At 42.0% G+C, this 19,163-nt stretch overlaps 1 protein-coding gene across 1 annotated transcript in view; it reads right to left on the bottom strand.

Annotated features, from left to right (window-relative positions):
* Window positions 1-629: 629 nt before the first annotated feature.
* The window catches only part of PRKCI (protein kinase C iota), a 141,579-nt gene continuing 123,045 nt past the window's right edge, over window positions 630-19,163 (bottom strand). The window contains exons 14-18 of the mRNA XM_040349332.1: window positions 15,680-15,805; window positions 15,413-15,492; window positions 12,687-12,776; window positions 4,379-4,494; window positions 630-913 (exon numbers count right to left, since the gene is read on the bottom strand). Of these exons, the coding sequence (XP_040205266.1) occupies window positions 826-913; window positions 4,379-4,494; window positions 12,687-12,776; window positions 15,413-15,492; window positions 15,680-15,805 (500 nt within the window). The 3' untranslated portion in view covers window positions 630-825. The remainder of the gene's footprint in view (window positions 914-4,378; window positions 4,495-12,686; window positions 12,777-15,412; window positions 15,493-15,679; window positions 15,806-19,163) is intronic.

Raw genomic sequence — 19,163 nt, 5'->3', positions numbered from 1 at the left:
GTTTTCCCAAACTACCATTGCCTACATTTAAAAGACAATGAAATAGCTTTTTATTAATTGTCAGGGAACTTCTATCTGCTATATGCACACACTCAAGATCATTATCTATTTTCATATTAACTGGAGTCTTACTGGGCACATCAGGTTAGATTGTAGCATGACATGACCAGGGGACTAATGTAGACATTATACAACAATGTCCATTGTCTCTAAAACCCAGAAGTCCAGATCAGCCAATGAGGAGCATGTAAATGAATGTCCAACCTATTAATAATAGGGGTGTATGTAAAGGCAGAGCTATCCAAAAGTGTATGAGAGTATGAAGAAGGCAAAACTGTATAAAATTCACATGCTGTTCAATTGATGTTTGAAGGCCAAAAGCAAAAACAGTTGATCCTTTCCCTTAATAACAATATAATATATATATATATATATATATATATATATATATATATATATATATATATATATATATATATATATATATATATATATATATATATATATATATATATATATATATATATATATATATATATATATATATATATATATATATATATAGTATAACTGGTCATGTTGTACATCTATCCATGAGACAGCGAGAGCACTAACAATGGACAACAAACTAAGAAAACCACAAAAACATTTATGTTCAGCTGTTAAATATATCACATTATAAAGAGAGAGTTGTAACTCCCCCACATACAAGAGAGCGCAGGTGTCTATGAAGGTTTGCTGGCTGCGGGAGGGAGAGGTCTCCTTTCAGCATATAGAGGTCCAGAAACTGCACAGGGCAGGGGAATCCATGAGCTGACCCATCTATCATACACATTCCTCAGCAGACATCAGGAGTGGGTTGATGTATTCGAAACCTTCAAATTCAGATTGGTCAATCTTCCTCACAGCATCCCTGTTCGAAGTGGAGAGAATTTCTTTAATGAGCTGTAAATGTGCGGTGTAAAATACACTTCAATCACACTACATAGGGGGGCCTGCTATCGAGATCAGATGGGAAGGAGATGCAAGCTTTTATTAGTTGTGGCAATTACTGGTGTAAAGGATAGTCCCAGGGAAATTATGTCTTTTTTAATAAGGAAAGACTTGCTCACATGTACGCCATGTGTGCAAGTTAATTTCTCATTTAAATTAACTACAATGCAGCCCCAAACCACACTGCTCCAATATACATTCCAATGCTGCAATACAGTAAATTAATCTCTTTTTCCCCCTCTACAAACCCATTGTTTCTACATTTTTTTTTTTACTTGTGACCTTGATAATCATTGACTCCTAGATGGTTTTCATCTTATAAAGTCAGTGTTTTATATGAGCAGCCCTCGCTCTGGTACCCTGACTTTCAATAAAGTCAGTTCCTTGTAAACTCCCACCTTTTCCAAAGGAGATATTATATTACTGAACAGCTGAGTTCACAGCTTGGATATTGTGTGCTTTATTTACCTAGCGTATGTATTAAAACTTGGGCTGAAAAGCGGATTGTACAGCAGAAGTTTCATCACCAGGATTCTTTATCAAATGCAATCTCCCCCTGAGCTATTTCACATAAGCCGGCAGCTTAAAATATAATTATAAGTAACTAACTACAATGTAAAGGTTAATGCAGCAGTTCTCCACTACGGATACTATGCAGTATGGGTGGTGATTCTGCAACCAATGTCCCATTACATTTAATGCATGTATGCAGTCGTGTGGATATATGGTCTTTTTTAATTTTGTTGACAATCGGAACCTCATAAAATATATATACAGATACATATGAAAAAAAAAAAAAAAAAAAAGAACGTCTACTGTAGGTGATTTTTGACAAGACAGACTGCCAGTACGGGTATCACTCCCGGAAGTCTCACTGATCTCAGGGAAAAATGTATCATTTAGGTTAGAATACCTTGTCTGATTACTCCCTCATATAAACATGTACACAGGAGCAAACCAGGCCTACAAGCTTATGTGACAGCCATCTGGCAGATAAAACCTTAGCCAATCTTAATTTATGCATGTTTGAGCACCAGTGCTTTTCATATACAGCAAGTAAAATAAGTATTGAACACATAACCGTTTTATTAGGTAAATATATTTCTAAAGGTGCCATTGACATGAAATGCTCAACACATGTCGGTAACAACCCATGCAATCCATACATACAAAGAAAACAAAAACAAATAAGTTCAGCAATTAAGTTATGTGTAATAAAATGAAATGACACAGGGAAAAAGTATTGAACACAGCAACTGAAATGTATTTAATACTTGGTATAAAATCCTTGGTTGGTAATGGACAGCTTCAAGACGCCTCCTGTATAGAGAAACTAGTCACATGCAATGCTCAGGTGTGATTTCGGCTCATTCTTCCACACAGTCTTCAAATCTTGAAGGTTCCGTGGGACTCGTCTATGAACTCTGATATTTATTTTTTTCCATAGATTTTCTACTGGATCCAAAATCAGGTGATTGGCTGGGCCATTCAAGCAGCTTTATTTTCTTTCTTTGAAACCAATTGAGATTTACCATGGCTTTGTGTTTGGGATCATTGTCATGCTGAAACATCCACCCTCATTTTATCTTCATTATCCTGGTAGATGGCAGCAGATTTTTACCAAGAATGTCTTGGTACATTTTTCCATTCATCCTCCCTTCAACGATATGAAGATTGAGAGTACCATATGCTGAAAAACAGCCCCACACCATGATGTTCCCACCTCCAAACTTCACAGTCGGTATGGTGTTTTTGGGGTGAATTGCAGTGCCATTTGACCTCCAAACATGTTGTTTATTATGGCATCCAAAGAGTTCAATTTTGGTCTCATCTGACCAGATTATATTCTCACAGTATTTCACAGGCTTATCTAAATGTTGTGCAGCAAACTTTGACCCTGATGTTAACCCCTTCCCTGCCAGTGTAAATGGTACGACAATGCATTATTTTTAGCACTGATCACGATTTGTCGACTGCAATATCGCAGTCCTGCTAAAACATGTAGCAGAATACATATTGGCCTAACTTGATGAAGAAATTATTTTTTTTACAATTTTTTTTATTGGATATGTTTTATAGCTTAAAGTAATTGTCAGTTAAAGCAACACTGTGCCTTATCGCAAAAATGGGCTAGTCAGGAAGAGAGGGTAAAACCTTCCAGAGCTGAAGTATTTAAACAAGCTTCAACATGCTTTTTCTTCAGCAATGGAGTCTTGCGTGGTGAGCGTTCATACAGGCCATGATGGTTGAGTGCATTACTTATTGCTTTCTTTGAAACAATTGTATCTTCCAATTCCAGGTCTTTCTGAAGGTCTCCACAAGTGGCTATTGGCTGTTGGACAACTCTTCTGATAATTCTTTTCACTCCTCTGTCAGAAATCCTGTGAGGAGCACCTGGTCTTGGCTGGTTAATGGTGAAATTATGTTCTTTCCACTTTTGGATTATGGCCCCAACAGTGCCCACGTGAGCACTCAGAAGTCCTTTTTTTTGCAACAATAAGGTTCTTGGTCTTGAAAGAGCCCTTTGATTTTACCCATCATGATACGTTTCTTGTGTGACACCTTAGTAATGATACACCTTTTTATAGGCCATCAGTTGAGACGAAACCAGCTGATAATTTGCCCTGACAAGGGGCAGGATTGCTTTCTAATTACGTAGAGATTGCAGCTGGCATCTTGGTTTTCCATGCTTTTTTGCACCTCGCTTTCTTCATGTGTTTAATACATTTTCCCTGTGTCATTCCGTTTTATTACCCATAACTAAATTTCTGAACTTGTTTTGGTTTCTTTATATGTATGGATTGCATGGGTTGCTACCGACATGTGGTGAACATTTTATGTCAATAGCACCTTTAGAAATATATTTACCTAAAAGAAATTTACAAATTTTAGTGCACACAAACACAATATAGTACCCACATTTTGGGTAAATTATAAATGTTATGCCAAGTAAATATTAACCTAACAGGTTTTAAATTGCGCACACACATGGAATGGCTACAAACTATGGTACCTAAAAAGCTCCATGGGGACACTTTAAAAGCCTTTACAGGTTACCAATTTAGAATTAAAAGGTGAGCTCCGGGACTCAAATTTTTGCTCCCTCTAAAGTCGACGGCAATAACTCACATATGTGGTGCAATCACCATTTACATATGCGTGTGGGACCTACATGCGCGTTTTCATTTGTGGGTGAGCACAGGGGGGCGGGGGCATTTAGAAAATGTTTTTTTGTCATTCTTTATTTTATATATGGTTTATTGATTTATTTTTATTCAACTTTATTGCAACCACAATGCTGCAGCCCTCATCCTGTTATAGGATTATTTTTTGAAATATGAAAAAAGGCTTTTCACAGTAGAGAAAGAACCGGAAGAGTACATACTCATCATCGGGAGTAAGCTGAACAGGCTCATTAGTAAACTGTGCATCAAAATTATCCAATCCATACTCTCCACAAATATTTGGCTTGAAAGGAGGGACCACTTGTTTTTGTTCCATCTGAAACAAAATATTAGGTTATTTTAATATATATGTATATACATGTTTAAACAAGATCTCCAAAAAGAGTACATATAGAAATACAGGAATGTATTAAAACTGAACTCCTGGTAAACGGCTACATATATATATATATAGATAAAAAAAAAAAAAAATCAAAGCTACAGTATTTTACCTGTTCAGTCCTGACATATACACTGCTCAGCACAGCTGCAGAGGTGTTGGGGCATCGGAAGAGGAAGATTTTGGTGAAAGGAGGACACAGCACTACAAGGGGCACTATCCCACTGACGTAAAGTAACATCTCTTGTGCTTTTGATTTTTTTGTTTTAGGTACAGTGCTGCAATAATTTCTGTATTTGATATCTGCCTAGATATCAGCTTTACATACACTTGCCTCCATGGCATCTTTTTGAAGATTCAGAGCTAAGAAAAAGGGATTTTTAATACAGCTTACCTGTAAAATCCTTTTCTTGGAGTACATCACGGGACACAGAGCGGCATATTCATTACTATGTGGGTTATATGGAGTACCTTCAGGTGATGGACACTGGCAATCTCAAACAGGAAGTGCCCCTCCCTATATAACCCCCTCCCATAGGAGGAGTACCTCAGTTTTGTAGCAAGCAGTATGCCTCCCAAAAATGGTCCCCAAAAGAGGGGTGGGAGCTCTGTGTCCCGTGATGTACTCCAAGAAAAGGATTTTACAGGTAAGCTGTATTAAAAATCCCTTTTTCTTTCTCGTACATCACGGGACACAGAGCGGCATATTCATTACTATGTGGGATGTCCCAAAGCAATGCTTATAATGAGGGGAGGGAGAACATCTTCCCAAGACAAAAGGATTTAATTTAGAGATATACTCAAATCATAATAAATCCAACTTAGTTGAGAAAAAATAAATTTTTAAATTTAACTCAAAAGGGAGCCCCCGGAATCCGAGGGTCTCAAACTGCAGCCTGCAGCACTGCCTGCCCAAAGGCTGTATCAGTATTCCTTCTTACGTCCAACTGGTAGAATTTTGTAAACGTGTGGACAGAAGACCAGGTTGCCGCCTTGCAAACTTGAGCCATAGAGATCTGGTGGTGTGCTGCCCAGGAGGCGCCCATGGCCCTAGTAGAATGAGCCTTTAATGATAACGGAGGAGGCAACCCTTTCAAGCCGTAGGCCTGAGTGATCAACTGTTTAATCCATCTCGAGATGGTGGACTTTGCAGCTGCCTGCCCCTTCTTGGGCCCATCCGGTAAAATGAACAACACATCTGTTTTCCGGATCTTCTCTGTAGCTTTAAGATAGGCCTTCATGGCCCTGACAATATCCAAGGTATGCAGCAACCCTTCCTTTCTGGAAGTAGGTTTAGGGAAGAAGGATGGTAATACCAAATCCTGGTTTAGATGAAAACTGGATATAACCTTTGGTAGGAAGGAAGGACGAGGGCGGAGAACGACCTTGTCCTTATGAAAAGTAAGATATGGTTCCTTACAGGATAAGGCCGCCAGTTCCGATACTCTTCTTGTGGAAACTATGGCGACCAAAAATACTAACTTCCTTGTCAGTAAAACCAAAGGAATTTCAGCCAACGGCTCAAACGGTTGTTTCTGTAAACTTGACAGAACAAGATTTAAATCCCACGGACAAAGCGGGGATTTAACTGGAGGATTAATACGCAAGACCCCCTGCATGAAGGTCTTAACTAGCGAGTGGGTGGCCAGCGGCCGCTGAAACCACACTGACAAAGCTGAAATCTGTCCTTTGATTGTGCTTAATGCCAGTCCTTTATCCACTCCTAGCTGGAGAAAACTTAATACTCTATCGATGGTAAACTTGCGAGAAAGCCATCGCTTGGACTCACACCAGCCTACATAGGCCTTCCAGATCCTGTAATAAATCACCCTAGAGACCAGTTTCCTGGCTCTGATTAGGGTAGAGATTACTTTCTGAGACAGACCTCTACCCCTGAGAATCAGGGATTCAGCCTCCAGGCCGTCAAATTTAGATGCCGTAAGGCAGGGTGGAGGATCGGACCTTGCGATAGCAGGTCTGGCCGTAGAGGAAGAGTCCAAGGGTCTCCCACTACCATCTTTAGGATTAGTGAGTACCATGCCCTTCTGGGCCATGCTGGAGCTACCAGGATGACTGGTATGTGCTCCACCCTGATCCTGCGCAGCAGGCGGGGTAGTAACTGGAGCGGGGGAAATGCATAAAGAAGTTTGAACTGATGCCAAGGGCAAACTAACGCATCGGTTCCGCAGGCCCTGGGATCCCTTGTGCGGGACATGAACCTGTCTAGCTTCTTGTTCAGTCTCGATGCCATGATATCCACGTCCGGCACTCCCCATTTCTGGCAGAGTGTCTGAAAGACCTGTGGATGCAGAGACCACTCCCCTGGCAACAAAGTCTGGCGACTTAAGAAGTCCGCCTGTAGGTTGTCCACTCCGGAATGAATATAGCCGATATGCAGGGCACATGGGCTTCTGCCCACAAGAAAATCAAGCTCACTTCTCTCTGAGCGGCTTGACTCTTGGTTCCCCTTTGGTGATTTATGTATGCCACCGCCGTGGCATTGTCCGATTGTATTCTCACCGGGAACCCCTGCAGTTTGGACGTCCAAGCCTTGAGGGCTAGTCGAGCAGCTCTGAGCTCCAAGATATTGATGGGCAACTGCTTTTCTGCCGCTGCCCAAGTGCCCTGGCGAGTGCAACCCTCCAACATTGCTCCCCAGCCAAACAGGCTGGCGTCTGTGGTTACTATTTTCCAGGTCACAGGACTGAAAGTCTTTCCCTTCAGGAGATTCTGAGGGTTTAACCACCAAGATAGACTTTGCCGCACTCTTGGTGAGAGTGGCAAAGGAATTTCTAAGGCCTGAGGCCTCTTGCTCCATGCTGACAGGATGGCTGCCTGCAGGATGCGAGTGTGGCTCTGAGCGTACGGAACCGCCTCGAATGTGGCCACCATCTTGCCTAGTAGTCGCATACATAGGCGAACAGTTGGCCTTTTCTTTCTTAGAACTATTTGTATTAGCTCTTTGATGGCCTTGACCTTTAATAGGGGTAGGAACACCTTTTGTTGTTCTGTATCCAATCTCATGCCGAGATATTCCAGCTGCCTTGTGGGCAGGAATGCTGACTTGTCTCGATTTAGGACCCAGCCGAACCTTTCGAGGTACTGAACTGTGAGGGCCACCGCTCGCTCCAGGCCAGGAGACGAGTGGTCTACAACCAAGAGGTCGTCCAGGTAAGCCAAGACCGTGACCCCTTGGGTCCTTAGATTGGCTAGGATTGGGGCTAGGACCTTCGTGAATACCCGGGGGGCCGTAGCCAACCCGAAAGGGAGCGCCATAAATTGGAAATTACGTTGAGCCACCGAGAAGCGTAGAAATACTTGATGTGGCTGAAAAATTGGCACATGAAGGTAAGCATCCTTTATGTCTATGGACGCCATAAAGTCGTCCTTCTGGAGCACGGCGACAGCTGACCGAATAGTTTCCATCCGGAATGAGCGGACCTTTAGGTACGCATTCACTCCCTTTAAGTCCAAAATTGGCCTGACATCGCCGTTGGGCTTTGGGATGATAAACAGGTTGGAGTAGAACCCCAATCCCTGTTCCCGGACTGGTACTTCTACTATCACCTTTTGGCATAGCAGATGATTCAATGCCGCTATCAATGCGGCTTTTTTCACAGGGTCGCCTGGTACTCTTGACTCCTGGTAATGAGGAGGAGGGATTTTTAGAAACTCTAGTCTGTAACCTGCGGCCACAGTAGACCGGACCCATTCGACGGGGATGTTGGCTTCCCAAACCTCTGCAAAGAGGTGAAGCCTTCCCCCCACCCTCATGGGTGGGGGCGCCTCTTCATAAGGTAGACTTAGGGGCTGGCTTAGCTGGTTTGCGATACCAAGGTTTCTTGCCGCCAGAGGCCTGTCCCTGCGATTTGCTGTTAAAGTTTGATCGTACAGGAGGCCGTCGGTACTGCCTGGAATTTGAGGGCCCCGAAGCCGGGGAAAGCTGCCTTTTACATGTAGGCCCCCGAAACTTCTTTTTGACTGGTAAAAGCGTACTCTTACCACTCGAAATAGTCTGAATGTATTTATCCAGATCTTCTCCGAAGAGTCGCCCTCCATGGAAGGGAAAACCTGCCAGAAGCTTTTTGCACGGGGGCTCGGCCGCCCAGTTTTTTAACCATAAGAGTCTTCTCATATGCACTAAAAATAGTGATAAACGAGACGCTTGCTGTATAGAGTCCTTTATAGCATCCACCGCAAAGCATAGAGCTCTGGGTATATCAGATAGCTCCTCTGCCTGCTGGGCAGGGATGTCCTTAAGCATCTGTTTAGTCTGGTCCTTTAAAGCTTGACAGATTCCGATAGCAGCAACTGCTGGCTGTACCACTGCCCCTGCCGTAGCAAAGGAAGCTTTTAAAAGAGTCTCCAAACGTTTATCAACCGGGTCCTTAAACATTTGAATGTTTTCTACCGGGCAAGTTAGTGATTTATTCACACATGAGATGGCAGCATCCACAGCTGGGAGCGCCCATCTTTTGGCAAACTTCTCTTCCAACGGGTAGATAACAGAAATTTTGTTTAGGCGGCAGAAAAATTCTGTCTGGTCGTACCCAATCCTGGAAAATTAATTCCTCCAAAAGAGGATGGACCGGAAAAACTGCGTTGTTCAAGGGCGCCCTTAAGGAGCCCAAAGAGGAAACTACCGGACCCCGGCGCTCCGGTAAAGGCAACTTAAATGCTGAGTGAACCATGTCTGTCAAAGACTGGACCCACAGACTCTCCGCTTGGGAGGCTGAGAATGGTTCTTCAACAGTAGATTCCTCAATTTCTGAACCCTCTGGATTCTCGTCCAGTAGGTCCTCCTGAAACTCTAATTCCTCCGGCGAGAGAATTTCAGCATCTGAGGATACAAATTTAGGCGAAGGGGATCTAGTCCGTTTCTTGCCTGGTAAAGACTTAGCGAACATAGCCGCCAATCTTTCCTCTAGCCCACCCAAAGAGGCAGCTAGCATTTCCTCTGTGACAAACACAGGGTTGGGTGGATCTGGGCCAGCCGCCGCACCAGACCCCCCTATTGGCTCAACCAAGGCGGCCACAACTTGGCTACTAGGTGGGGAGAGTACCGGCATAGCCTGACTCATGTCCTCAGAATCCGAGGGGGAGCCCTTTTGTTTTTTGGCATTTTTTGCCCCTTTTGATCCTGAGCCTTTGGGAGCCATCGTACAATACCGAGGTACCCCTGCATGCAACAACTGACTGTTTGCAGCTAGGAATAGTTAAGAGGTTTAGGGAACAGCAGGATTACTAGTGTCCAAAAACCCCTGGTGAGGCCGAGTATGTTTATTCAAAAAACAAAGGAAAAAAAAAATCTCTTTTTTTTTTTTTACTATGATATTATGTTCCTTTAAATAAAATGTATATATATATATTCTTTTTTTTTTTTTTTTTTTTTAAACATACGGCCCCACCAGATATCCTTTGCGGCCTCCAACCTGCTGCAAAGGGGAATTTTTGGCTGTAGAAAGAAAATAGGCCAAGCCTAGGATGTACTACCCCTTTCCTGCCACCGGGGGTCACCGGAGTGCCGCTCTGCGTCCCCTCTCCTCCAGCATCAGCTCAGACTGAGCCATGAATGCAGCCTGTCTGTTCTTAACAGACGCGAAGGCACGCCTCTTCCTGCGCTCTCTCCGCCCCCTCCTCCCGAACGGCGCGAAACCGTCTATTTTGGCGTGCCCGCGCACGCGCGCGCCTGTCAGGAAGGAGAGAGACACATGGAGACGCGCGCCAGGCGCTACAGAGGCAGGGAGAGAGGATCGAGCCGACGGCTGCAGGGCGGCAAATTTGAACCCCCGGACAGGTAGGCACCTAACAGAGACTCAAGGACTCAGTTTTTTGCCCAGAAGAGATTCAAAGATGACCCTATCTGACCAGCAGGGCAGCAGGTGGCCAGCAAAGACTTACTTGGACAGGGGAACCAGAGATGGGGGGGGAAAATCAGACCATCCTGTCTACACACAGACATAGTGACCAAGGTGCCTATGCAGAGCATACTTAGGCTACCCCCCCTTTTGATCACCCCTGGGGAGCCCGCTGTCGAACCAAGTTCCGCAGGCTCCCCACTTACCTGCTCCATGCCGCAGGACGTTTGCAAGCAAACATAGTCCAATCTTCTCCCATCTCCGTGGGTAGTGTAGTAGACCATCAGGCACTGGGGTCCTAGAAGGAACTGCTGTCCTGGACCTATACAGCACCCCGGCAAGCAGGATACTTTTGGCTTTGGAAAAAAGCACCAAGTCCTGGGCCCGGGGTCCAGCCCTCCAGAGAGGGCATTATAGGCAAAACCCCATGGATTTTGGGGCCCGGGTACTGTCCACTTCGGCACTGAGGCACTCTGGACAGATCCGGTTAGCCTGCCAAAATCCTAAGGATATGGAGGCAAGCTATTCCGTGACCAACACCTAAGACACTGGCGAAAAAACTGAGGTACTCCTCCTATGGGAGGGGGTTATATAGGGAGGGGCACTTCCTGTTTGAGATTGCCAGTGTCCATCACCTGAAGGTACTCCATATAACCCACATAGTAATGAATATGCCGCTCTGTGTCCCGTGATGTACGAGAAAGAAAATGCACAGCAGTACACTTCTGGTGCCAATACAGTAAAGAGAAACAGCAGAGCCACACTAACATAGGTATTTTCCAAGCTCCTATCTTGCAAAAAAAAGACAGCCATGGAGCTAAACATAAATAACATATGACACTTCCTGAAGTCCTTTATACTTGGCATTCTTTACAAATCAAATACCTGGTATTCTTTAAAAACAAATATGCATCATCGTACGTTTCCTAACTATTCTAAAATGCCTTTTTTTTTTTTTAGATCAAGGCACATGCCACACTGGCAAATTTTGTAGCACAAATTTGTAGCGGCTATTTTGTTGCAAGGAAAAAATTGAATTGCATTAAAAAAAAAAGGTCTATATCACTAAAGTTCCTAAAAGTATGTATTTATGGTTTTGAATCAAAAAGGAAGTATGCAGAAGAAAGCAGAGATTAGCTTTAAAATCAACCTGTACACATCATGCACACTAAAGCATTAATATATTCTGAAAAAGCAGTAAAAAAAAAAAGCACTTTAAAGGCTCATGCACACAGGAACAAAATAGACTGCATTCAGATCTGTAATGCATAAATTTTTTTTACTTATCTAAATACAGATCTATGTGATATGAAACCATGCACACGTAAATGTATAATATTGGCTCTAAATACAGAGGACACTAGGTGGCAGGAGCTGCCTGTGTCCTAGCAACAGAGAATGATAAGCAGCAGAAGCCTCCTGCATCCTAACATGCTAGTCAGCAGAATTCGATAGCGTCCAGGCAACCAAGTTAGGCGGCTGAAAATCCCTGCGTCACATCAAACTAGGACACCAAGCATCATGGGACCATCTGCATTCTAGGAACGTAGAATGCTAGGGGGCAGGGGCCTATCGATGGAAGCCATCTGTGTCCTAGCAACCTAGGGCAGCTAGCTGTCTGGTCACTTGGCTGCCATATAAGTAATGTGAAGGGTCACCTCTGGCTTAGAGGACCGTGAATAGATACAGCACAGGCAAGCTTTTTTGCGGCAGGTTTGCATCATTGCCACTCAACTTTTAGAAATTAACAGGAAAAAAAAAAAACTGAGCTGGAGACAAGACTCATATTGAGCACAGACTGATCCAAGAACCCATTGTCACCACTAGTGGCCATTACTATCATTAAAGTGACTTAGACAACTAAAAGAAAAACAAAGGGCAATAGTTAAAAAAAAAATATATATATATATATATATATTTTTTTTCCCCCCAGTTTACATATAGTTTATGGAAAACAGCAATGACAACCCGACCCGTAAAAAAAATTCTGTAAAGTAGACTGGCAGATTTTGGACAAGACAAAAATGTGTCAAGTTCTTCATCCACAAAGCGGAAGGAAAATTTTTATAACTTGTCAAAAACTATCTACAAAACAGACTTCACTAGTCTGTTTTCTTCTCTGTTGAAATATGGTGAAAACTTCCCAGGGAAACTGATAACAATCTTAGCCTTAAAATAATCGCAAAATATATACTTTGACATTCTGTGAAGAGGCCGATATATCTTGATGACAAACGTTGAATTAGTCTAACAAAACAGCCAAGCACTTACAAGGTCCCAATCAACATTACGAAAGAACTGATGCCCTTGAATATCAGCAAATCCTGTCTGCGGATGACAGCCAAGACGATCCTTTGGTTCCTGAAGATAACAAAAAAAGGGATAATTAATCATCAATACAGGAAGAACAAATAAAGGCAAATAGAGAATATGATATTTAATCATGTGGTGTGAAAGGAACACACTTCTAAATGATTTTATACATTTATGAGGTGACAAAATACTCCCTTCATTCTCTAATATGGCAATTCATTTTTTCTCTTTGCTACCAATTATGACATTTTTGTTTCTGCTGTCATAAGACAGCATTTCAAAAGGGACAACTAAAAATCACCAACCTGCGAATTTCACAAACTGCAATTAATTTTACATTAATACAGGCAGAGACTCCTGGAAATACCTAGAATAACAAATATGGGCCAGTGGTACAAAATCACTGTTTCTAAATGTCAAGCCAATACAAAAAAAAAATGTTTGTACTTACTTTTGTACTTGGCGTAGGCTCCACTGCCTATTGTCTAGGTCTCGATGTGAACAACTGACCAGGCTGGAATGTTCTGCCCAGCACAGTCCTTGGTACTCTTATTGCCACTGCAAGATTTCTGGTTCTTGCTTGAGGGTTGATGTGTACCACTGCTGTGGCACTGTGACTCAATCATGATCAGATGTCCCTCCAGTCAGGAGGTCCAGCATTGTAGAAACAACTAAATCACTTAAAGCTCCAGAATGTTAATCAGAAAATGGGATTTCCCTTGTACCAAAAAGATATCTAGGACACCTCCCCAACTCTTCACAATGACATATGTTAAGATCTGTCAAGACTGCGAGAGGAAAGATGTTTCCAAATGCACTGCCACATTACTAAACCACCAAGCCAGGGATAATCTGGTTCTCTGTGCCAGGAGAATCAGTTTATCTACAGACTGAACAGACTTTTCCCATGACAAAAGAATGTTGTGTTGAAGAGGTCTAGAGTGGAACTGAGCAAATGGAACAGACTCAAAAGAGGCTACCTTCAAGTGCAGAGTTATAATGCAGGATCACAGAGTTCGACAACTCTTGCACTGTAGAGTTGCGAATCTGGGCGTGAGTGGAGAGTAAGAAGTTTTTCTAAAGGAAGCTCTGGAACTGTATCCAGGATGAGACCCAAATAACCCAAGTGACGAATCAGCTCTAACAAACATCTAAAGGTTTTAAGGTCTGGAATGTCCATATTACATTGCAAGAATCTGTGCCGACTGATTCCTCAATAAGTGGTTGCCTAGAAAAAACACATTCGGAATGCGCTGGGAGAGAACTAGCACAGGGCCATCACCTTGAAAACGCTGAGTGCAGAAAATAAACCAATTGGGCCATAAACTGGTAGTGTCAAGATACTACACCAAAACAGAGGTTGTGTTGATGTGCTGGAAAGACGGATACATACAAGTACATAGCCTTGATGTCCAAAGAGGCTAGAAAGTCTCCCTGAAGGAAGGGGGCTGGCTATTGGTGAGCTGGAGAATTCCACGCAAAATGTTTGGACCCTAATGCAGACATTTAAGCCCTTAAGATCCAGGATGAGGTGGATTATGGGAATTGTGAATATGTTGGAGTAAAAGTCCTGAATCCCTTCTGACAACGCTTTGATTCAAAAGATCTGCAAGAGCTGCATGGAGGCCTGCTAGTTTGTGCAAAGACACAGATGGACTAGATAATATGAAGCAGGGAACAGACAGAAAGCAGAACTCTAGCTTGAGGCCCCTGTAAGCAAGGATTCTAGATTCTGCCCAGTTTGCTTTTGGGATCCGAAATTTTGCACTGCTTGACAAAGAAAACTTGAGAACAGCAGGTAAAACCTTGGGTACTCACGAACCGGCTGCTGAAAACAGTAGCGATTCAATGGCCAGAGTTGACTATGCCACTTTAGGCAGCAACAAAGATTGACCAATGAGCTGCATACCTCTTGCTAATATGAGCAATGGCGAAAAGATGTTTCCCTTATGCTGAAAAGACAAGAATAGAACCCACAGTGTGCATGCTCAACACTCAAGCTAGTGATGCAGCCTTCAATTTCTTAACATAATAATGCTTTATGTGGAGACAAAGGGAAAAACAGGGCAAATAGTGGCATCCAATGGTTGTAAAAAATACAGTAGCTTCTGATGCTTAGCACACGTGGCCTACTCATAAAGAAGTCCTCTCTGGACCTGGAAAGCATTCTGATGCTAATAGTACCCAAAGGTCTGAAAGGCACCACAAGCATAGCATAGTGGCCGAAGGTCACATTCTGGGTAGGGCTTCCAAAGCTATTGCTGAGGATACGTAGATCCGGATAGCAGCATAAAAAGACCAGCTCAAGCACTATGTAGAATTAAGAAAATTATCTTGAAATGAAACGTCTAGTAAAACTGATACTTAAAAAAAAAGAAGAAGAGATAAGACGTCCATCCATGAACATGAGGGGGTTGGGGCTTAGCAGCAAACTCCAACACTATCCAGAAGTAGGAGCATTAATTGTTTAGAATAACCTAGCATTTGTGAAAAGAAACCTGAAAGTTGTTAAAGGGATGTGCAGGTACCTCTGGGTACCTACACTTTATGCCTGCCAGTAGCTTTCAGCATTCTTAAAACTGACAGTGTCGCGTCCCGTCTATCTCCATTGAAATTCAAATATAAATAATATGAAAACAATTGAAAGGTTTGCACACTTAAAATTCTGGTTATAAAAGGCTCACCTTGTTAAGAAAGCTTTTAAGTACACTTGCAGCTTTTACAGACAAAGATCTTGGTATTCGTATTTGTTTCTCCAGAATGACTAGATATTAAAATAGAACATACAAAATATAAATAAGATAGAAAGCCTCATTAATGCCAGGAATTCATTCAACAATGTATACTGTATTAAGTGAAAAACTTCAACAAAACAACACGTTGACTCGAAACATCAGAAATATAAATAGGTTTTTATTGTTAAATGCTTCAAAAAGTTTCTACTCTTGTACCTTGGAAGAGGAAATCTTCTGTGTTTTGGTCTGGATTGTCAGTGCTTCCTACAATATCAAATGGTGATCTTCCAGCCATCATTTCAAACATCAAGACACCTAATGCCCACCAGTCCACACTGAAACCTTTAATATAAAATGGGGAAAAAATAAAATGAAATCAGCAATGTACATTTCCCTAAAGCTGAAGTCTAAATATGATGTGCATAGCATAGTTACATCGGTACAATATGGACCAATGTAAATATGCATATCGCATACCTAAAGATTTGCTGTGGAAGCTGCATATCATTCTAGTAGTTGCTGCCAAAGTACATTGTTCACCGCCATCTTGCGGGTTCTGTGATGTTATTGCCCCGCTCAGGGGGTGGGGCTGAGCCGCACTGTGTGTGTCAACAAACACAGCCCGACTCAGGACTGAGCCTGCACGAGTGCCCCTATAGCAAATGGCTTGCTCTAGGGGCACTTGGGAGAATAGAAGAAGCCTGGAGCACCAGTGGGGGATCCCAGAAGAAGTGGTTTTGGCCAGCTCTGTGCAAAACCACTGTATAGAGCAGGTAAGGCAAGTATAACATGTTTGTTATTTAAAAAAATATTATACCTTTATAATAACTTGCCTTCAACTTTCTTTGCTAAACGGTGGAAAAAATAATTATTTCATCCCCTGCAAATTTTGTTAGCTTGCCCACATTTTATCATATGTGTATTTTTTTTTAATTTTTTTTATAGAAACTTTTTTATTTATCTCCAACAGGAGATTAATTATCATGTATAATACATACAATAGTAATTGTTAGATAATAACGTGTGTTACAGCATTTTATAAGGCATGAAATTAAAGCAGTACATTCCAAACGTTAGTAGTACAGTAGATGCTACAAAATCCTCTACCGCATAGAAATTGGGAGGTTTATGAAATGGTTTGAGTTTACAATTGCTCCTCTGGCTTTACTAATGTCTTCGTATTCAGGGATGTATTGTTGATGTATTTTCCCCCAAGCAGGGGGTGATCATATGTGTATTTTAAATGATAGACACAGAATATCAACCACAAATCCAGAAAAAAAAAACACGATACAAATGTTATAAATCGAGTTGTAGTTCAGTGAGTAAAAGAAGTATTTGATCCCCAAGAAAAACATGGCTTAGCACTTGGTGGAGAAACCCTTGTTGGCAAGCACAGGAGGTAAGACGTTTCTTGTAGTTGGTTACCAGGTTTAAACACATCTCAGGAGGGATTTTGGTCCTCTCTTTTTTGCAGATCTTTTCTAAATCCTTAAGGTTTCTTGGCTGTCTCTTGGCAACTCGAAGTTTCAGCCTCCTCCATAAATGTTCTATAAGATTAAGGCGTGGAGACTGGCTAGGCCACTCCATGACCTTAAAGTGGTTGTAAACCTCATTTATGAAATCTGACCTATGCACATACTGTATCTCTGTAGTGTTTACTTATCTCTCTCCAATGCTCAGAGTCCCATGTCTTTCTGCTGCTTGGTTAGAAGTATGAGAACTTCAGATAATCTCTCCGACACAGGAGCTAAAGGCAGTTGGAAATTTGTGACGGGGAGGGTACTTAAGATAAATAAGCAGAGAGCTTGTCTATTCAAAATACAGATCTGCAAGTTGCCTTTGTGGAGTGGGAGTGTATGCCTTTCCTCCCCTCCCACTGATGAATGAGGAAACAAAATTTGTAACACGATGTGCACTTTCTGAAGACAGCAGATATGCAAATAAAACTTATGTAGGAGTATTTGTTTCATCTCAGTGTATCATCTGAGGCTGTTCACTTCACTGGGTATATGTGAGGGTTTACATTCACTTTAATATGCTTCTTCTCGAGTCACTCCTTTGTCGCCTTGGCGGAATGTTTTGGTTCATAGTCATGCTGGAAGACACATTTTTCTTCCTCCAAAAACAGCGAGTTGAGTTAATGCAAACAAGCTCAATTTTGGTCTCATCTGATAACAGCACTTTCTCCCAATCCTTCTCTGAATCATTTAGATGTTCATTGGCAGACTTTAGATGGGCCTGTACATGTGCCTTTTTGAGGAGGGGAACCTTGCGGGAGCTTCAGGATTTCAATCTATGGCAGGATTTTGTGTTACCAATGGTTTGTTTAGTAACTGTGGTCCCAACAACCTCCTCCTGTGTAGCTCTGGGCTGATCCCTCACTTTTCCATGATCATCCTTACCCCATGAGGCAAAATCTTGCCTGAAGCTCCAGACCGAGGGCAGATGGTGGGTTTTTTGTATTTCTTCCATTTGCAAATAATCGCTTAAACAGTTGTCTCCTTCTCACCAAGCTTCTTGCCGACAAACTTGTGGCTCATTCCAGCCTTGTGCAGGTCTAAAATTTTGTCCCTGAAGTCCTTTGACAGCCCTTTGGTGTTGCCCATGATGGCGAGGTTTGAATGGAAGAAAGATTCTGTGGACACCTTCCTAAATTAACAGGACTAATCTGTGTACCACATGAGCACAGTCTGTAGCCAGTCTGTGGGAACCAGAATTATTGTTGGTTGGTAGGGAATCAAATACTTCTTTTACTCGCTGAACTGCAAGTCAATTTATAACATTGTGTTTTTTTTTTCTGGATTTTAGGTTTATATTCTGTCTCTTTCATTTAATACGCACCTATGATAACAATGATATAACCTTCATTTATTTGTAAGTGGGCAAACTTACAAAATCTGCAGAGGATCAAATAGATATTTTCCCCACCCGGTCACTCTGCATAGTTAGAATTTCTCTTTGGTGGTGCCTGCTGACTAGGGGTGCGAATAATCAGAATGCTGAGGTCCTCTCTGTATGCTGTATTGCTAGTGTCTAAAAATCTAGAAAGGACCACATAGTCACAAGATGATAGTTTTTAGCTTGTCCAAGTGTCTATCCCACGTTTGTGAGGAACCAGACAAAAATAGACAACAACTATTGGTGGAAATAGATAAGGAAATGCATGCAGTGGCTATTTGTTTCCATTTTTTTTAAAGCTGGCTAGACAGAATTTGCAGGCACCACTCTGCTAATAGATTAGACATGCAGCTACTCAATCATTTGTGAGACGATATAGATCTCAAAGAGCTATACTCATTTAGGAAACATTTAATAGATTTGTAATGATTGAGTAAGTGGACTAAAGAACGCTGCTTAGATTTGCCTGGAGTGCCACCTTTAGAAGTATATAGTTAAAATAACCATGGAAAATGATGTACTCTACATATTTTTTCCTTAAGTCAGCTTTTTTCCCCTGAAGCGTTATTTACAACATGTTATTGTGCATGTTCTTCATGTTGCAAGGCAAACAACTGGCAAAATACTTAACAGAGTGCAGAAACCGACCTCAGTGTATAGCTTGAATGAGTTTTACAAATGACAATGGCATTTATAAAACTGGCACAAAGGAAAAAGCCGGCAACTGTGTTCCAAGTATTGGTAAGGTAAATATAAAGTATATTACATTTTTATAATTTTAGCAAAGCCCAAAAAAATG

Source organism: Rana temporaria, chromosome 4 (assembly GCF_905171775.1).
Source record: "Rana temporaria chromosome 4, aRanTem1.1, whole genome shotgun sequence".
NCBI classification, from domain to species: domain Eukaryota; kingdom Metazoa; phylum Chordata; class Amphibia; order Anura; family Ranidae; genus Rana; species Rana temporaria.
The sequence above is the reverse complement of the archived record's forward strand: the minus strand, read 5'-3'. Positions and strand labels throughout refer to the sequence as shown.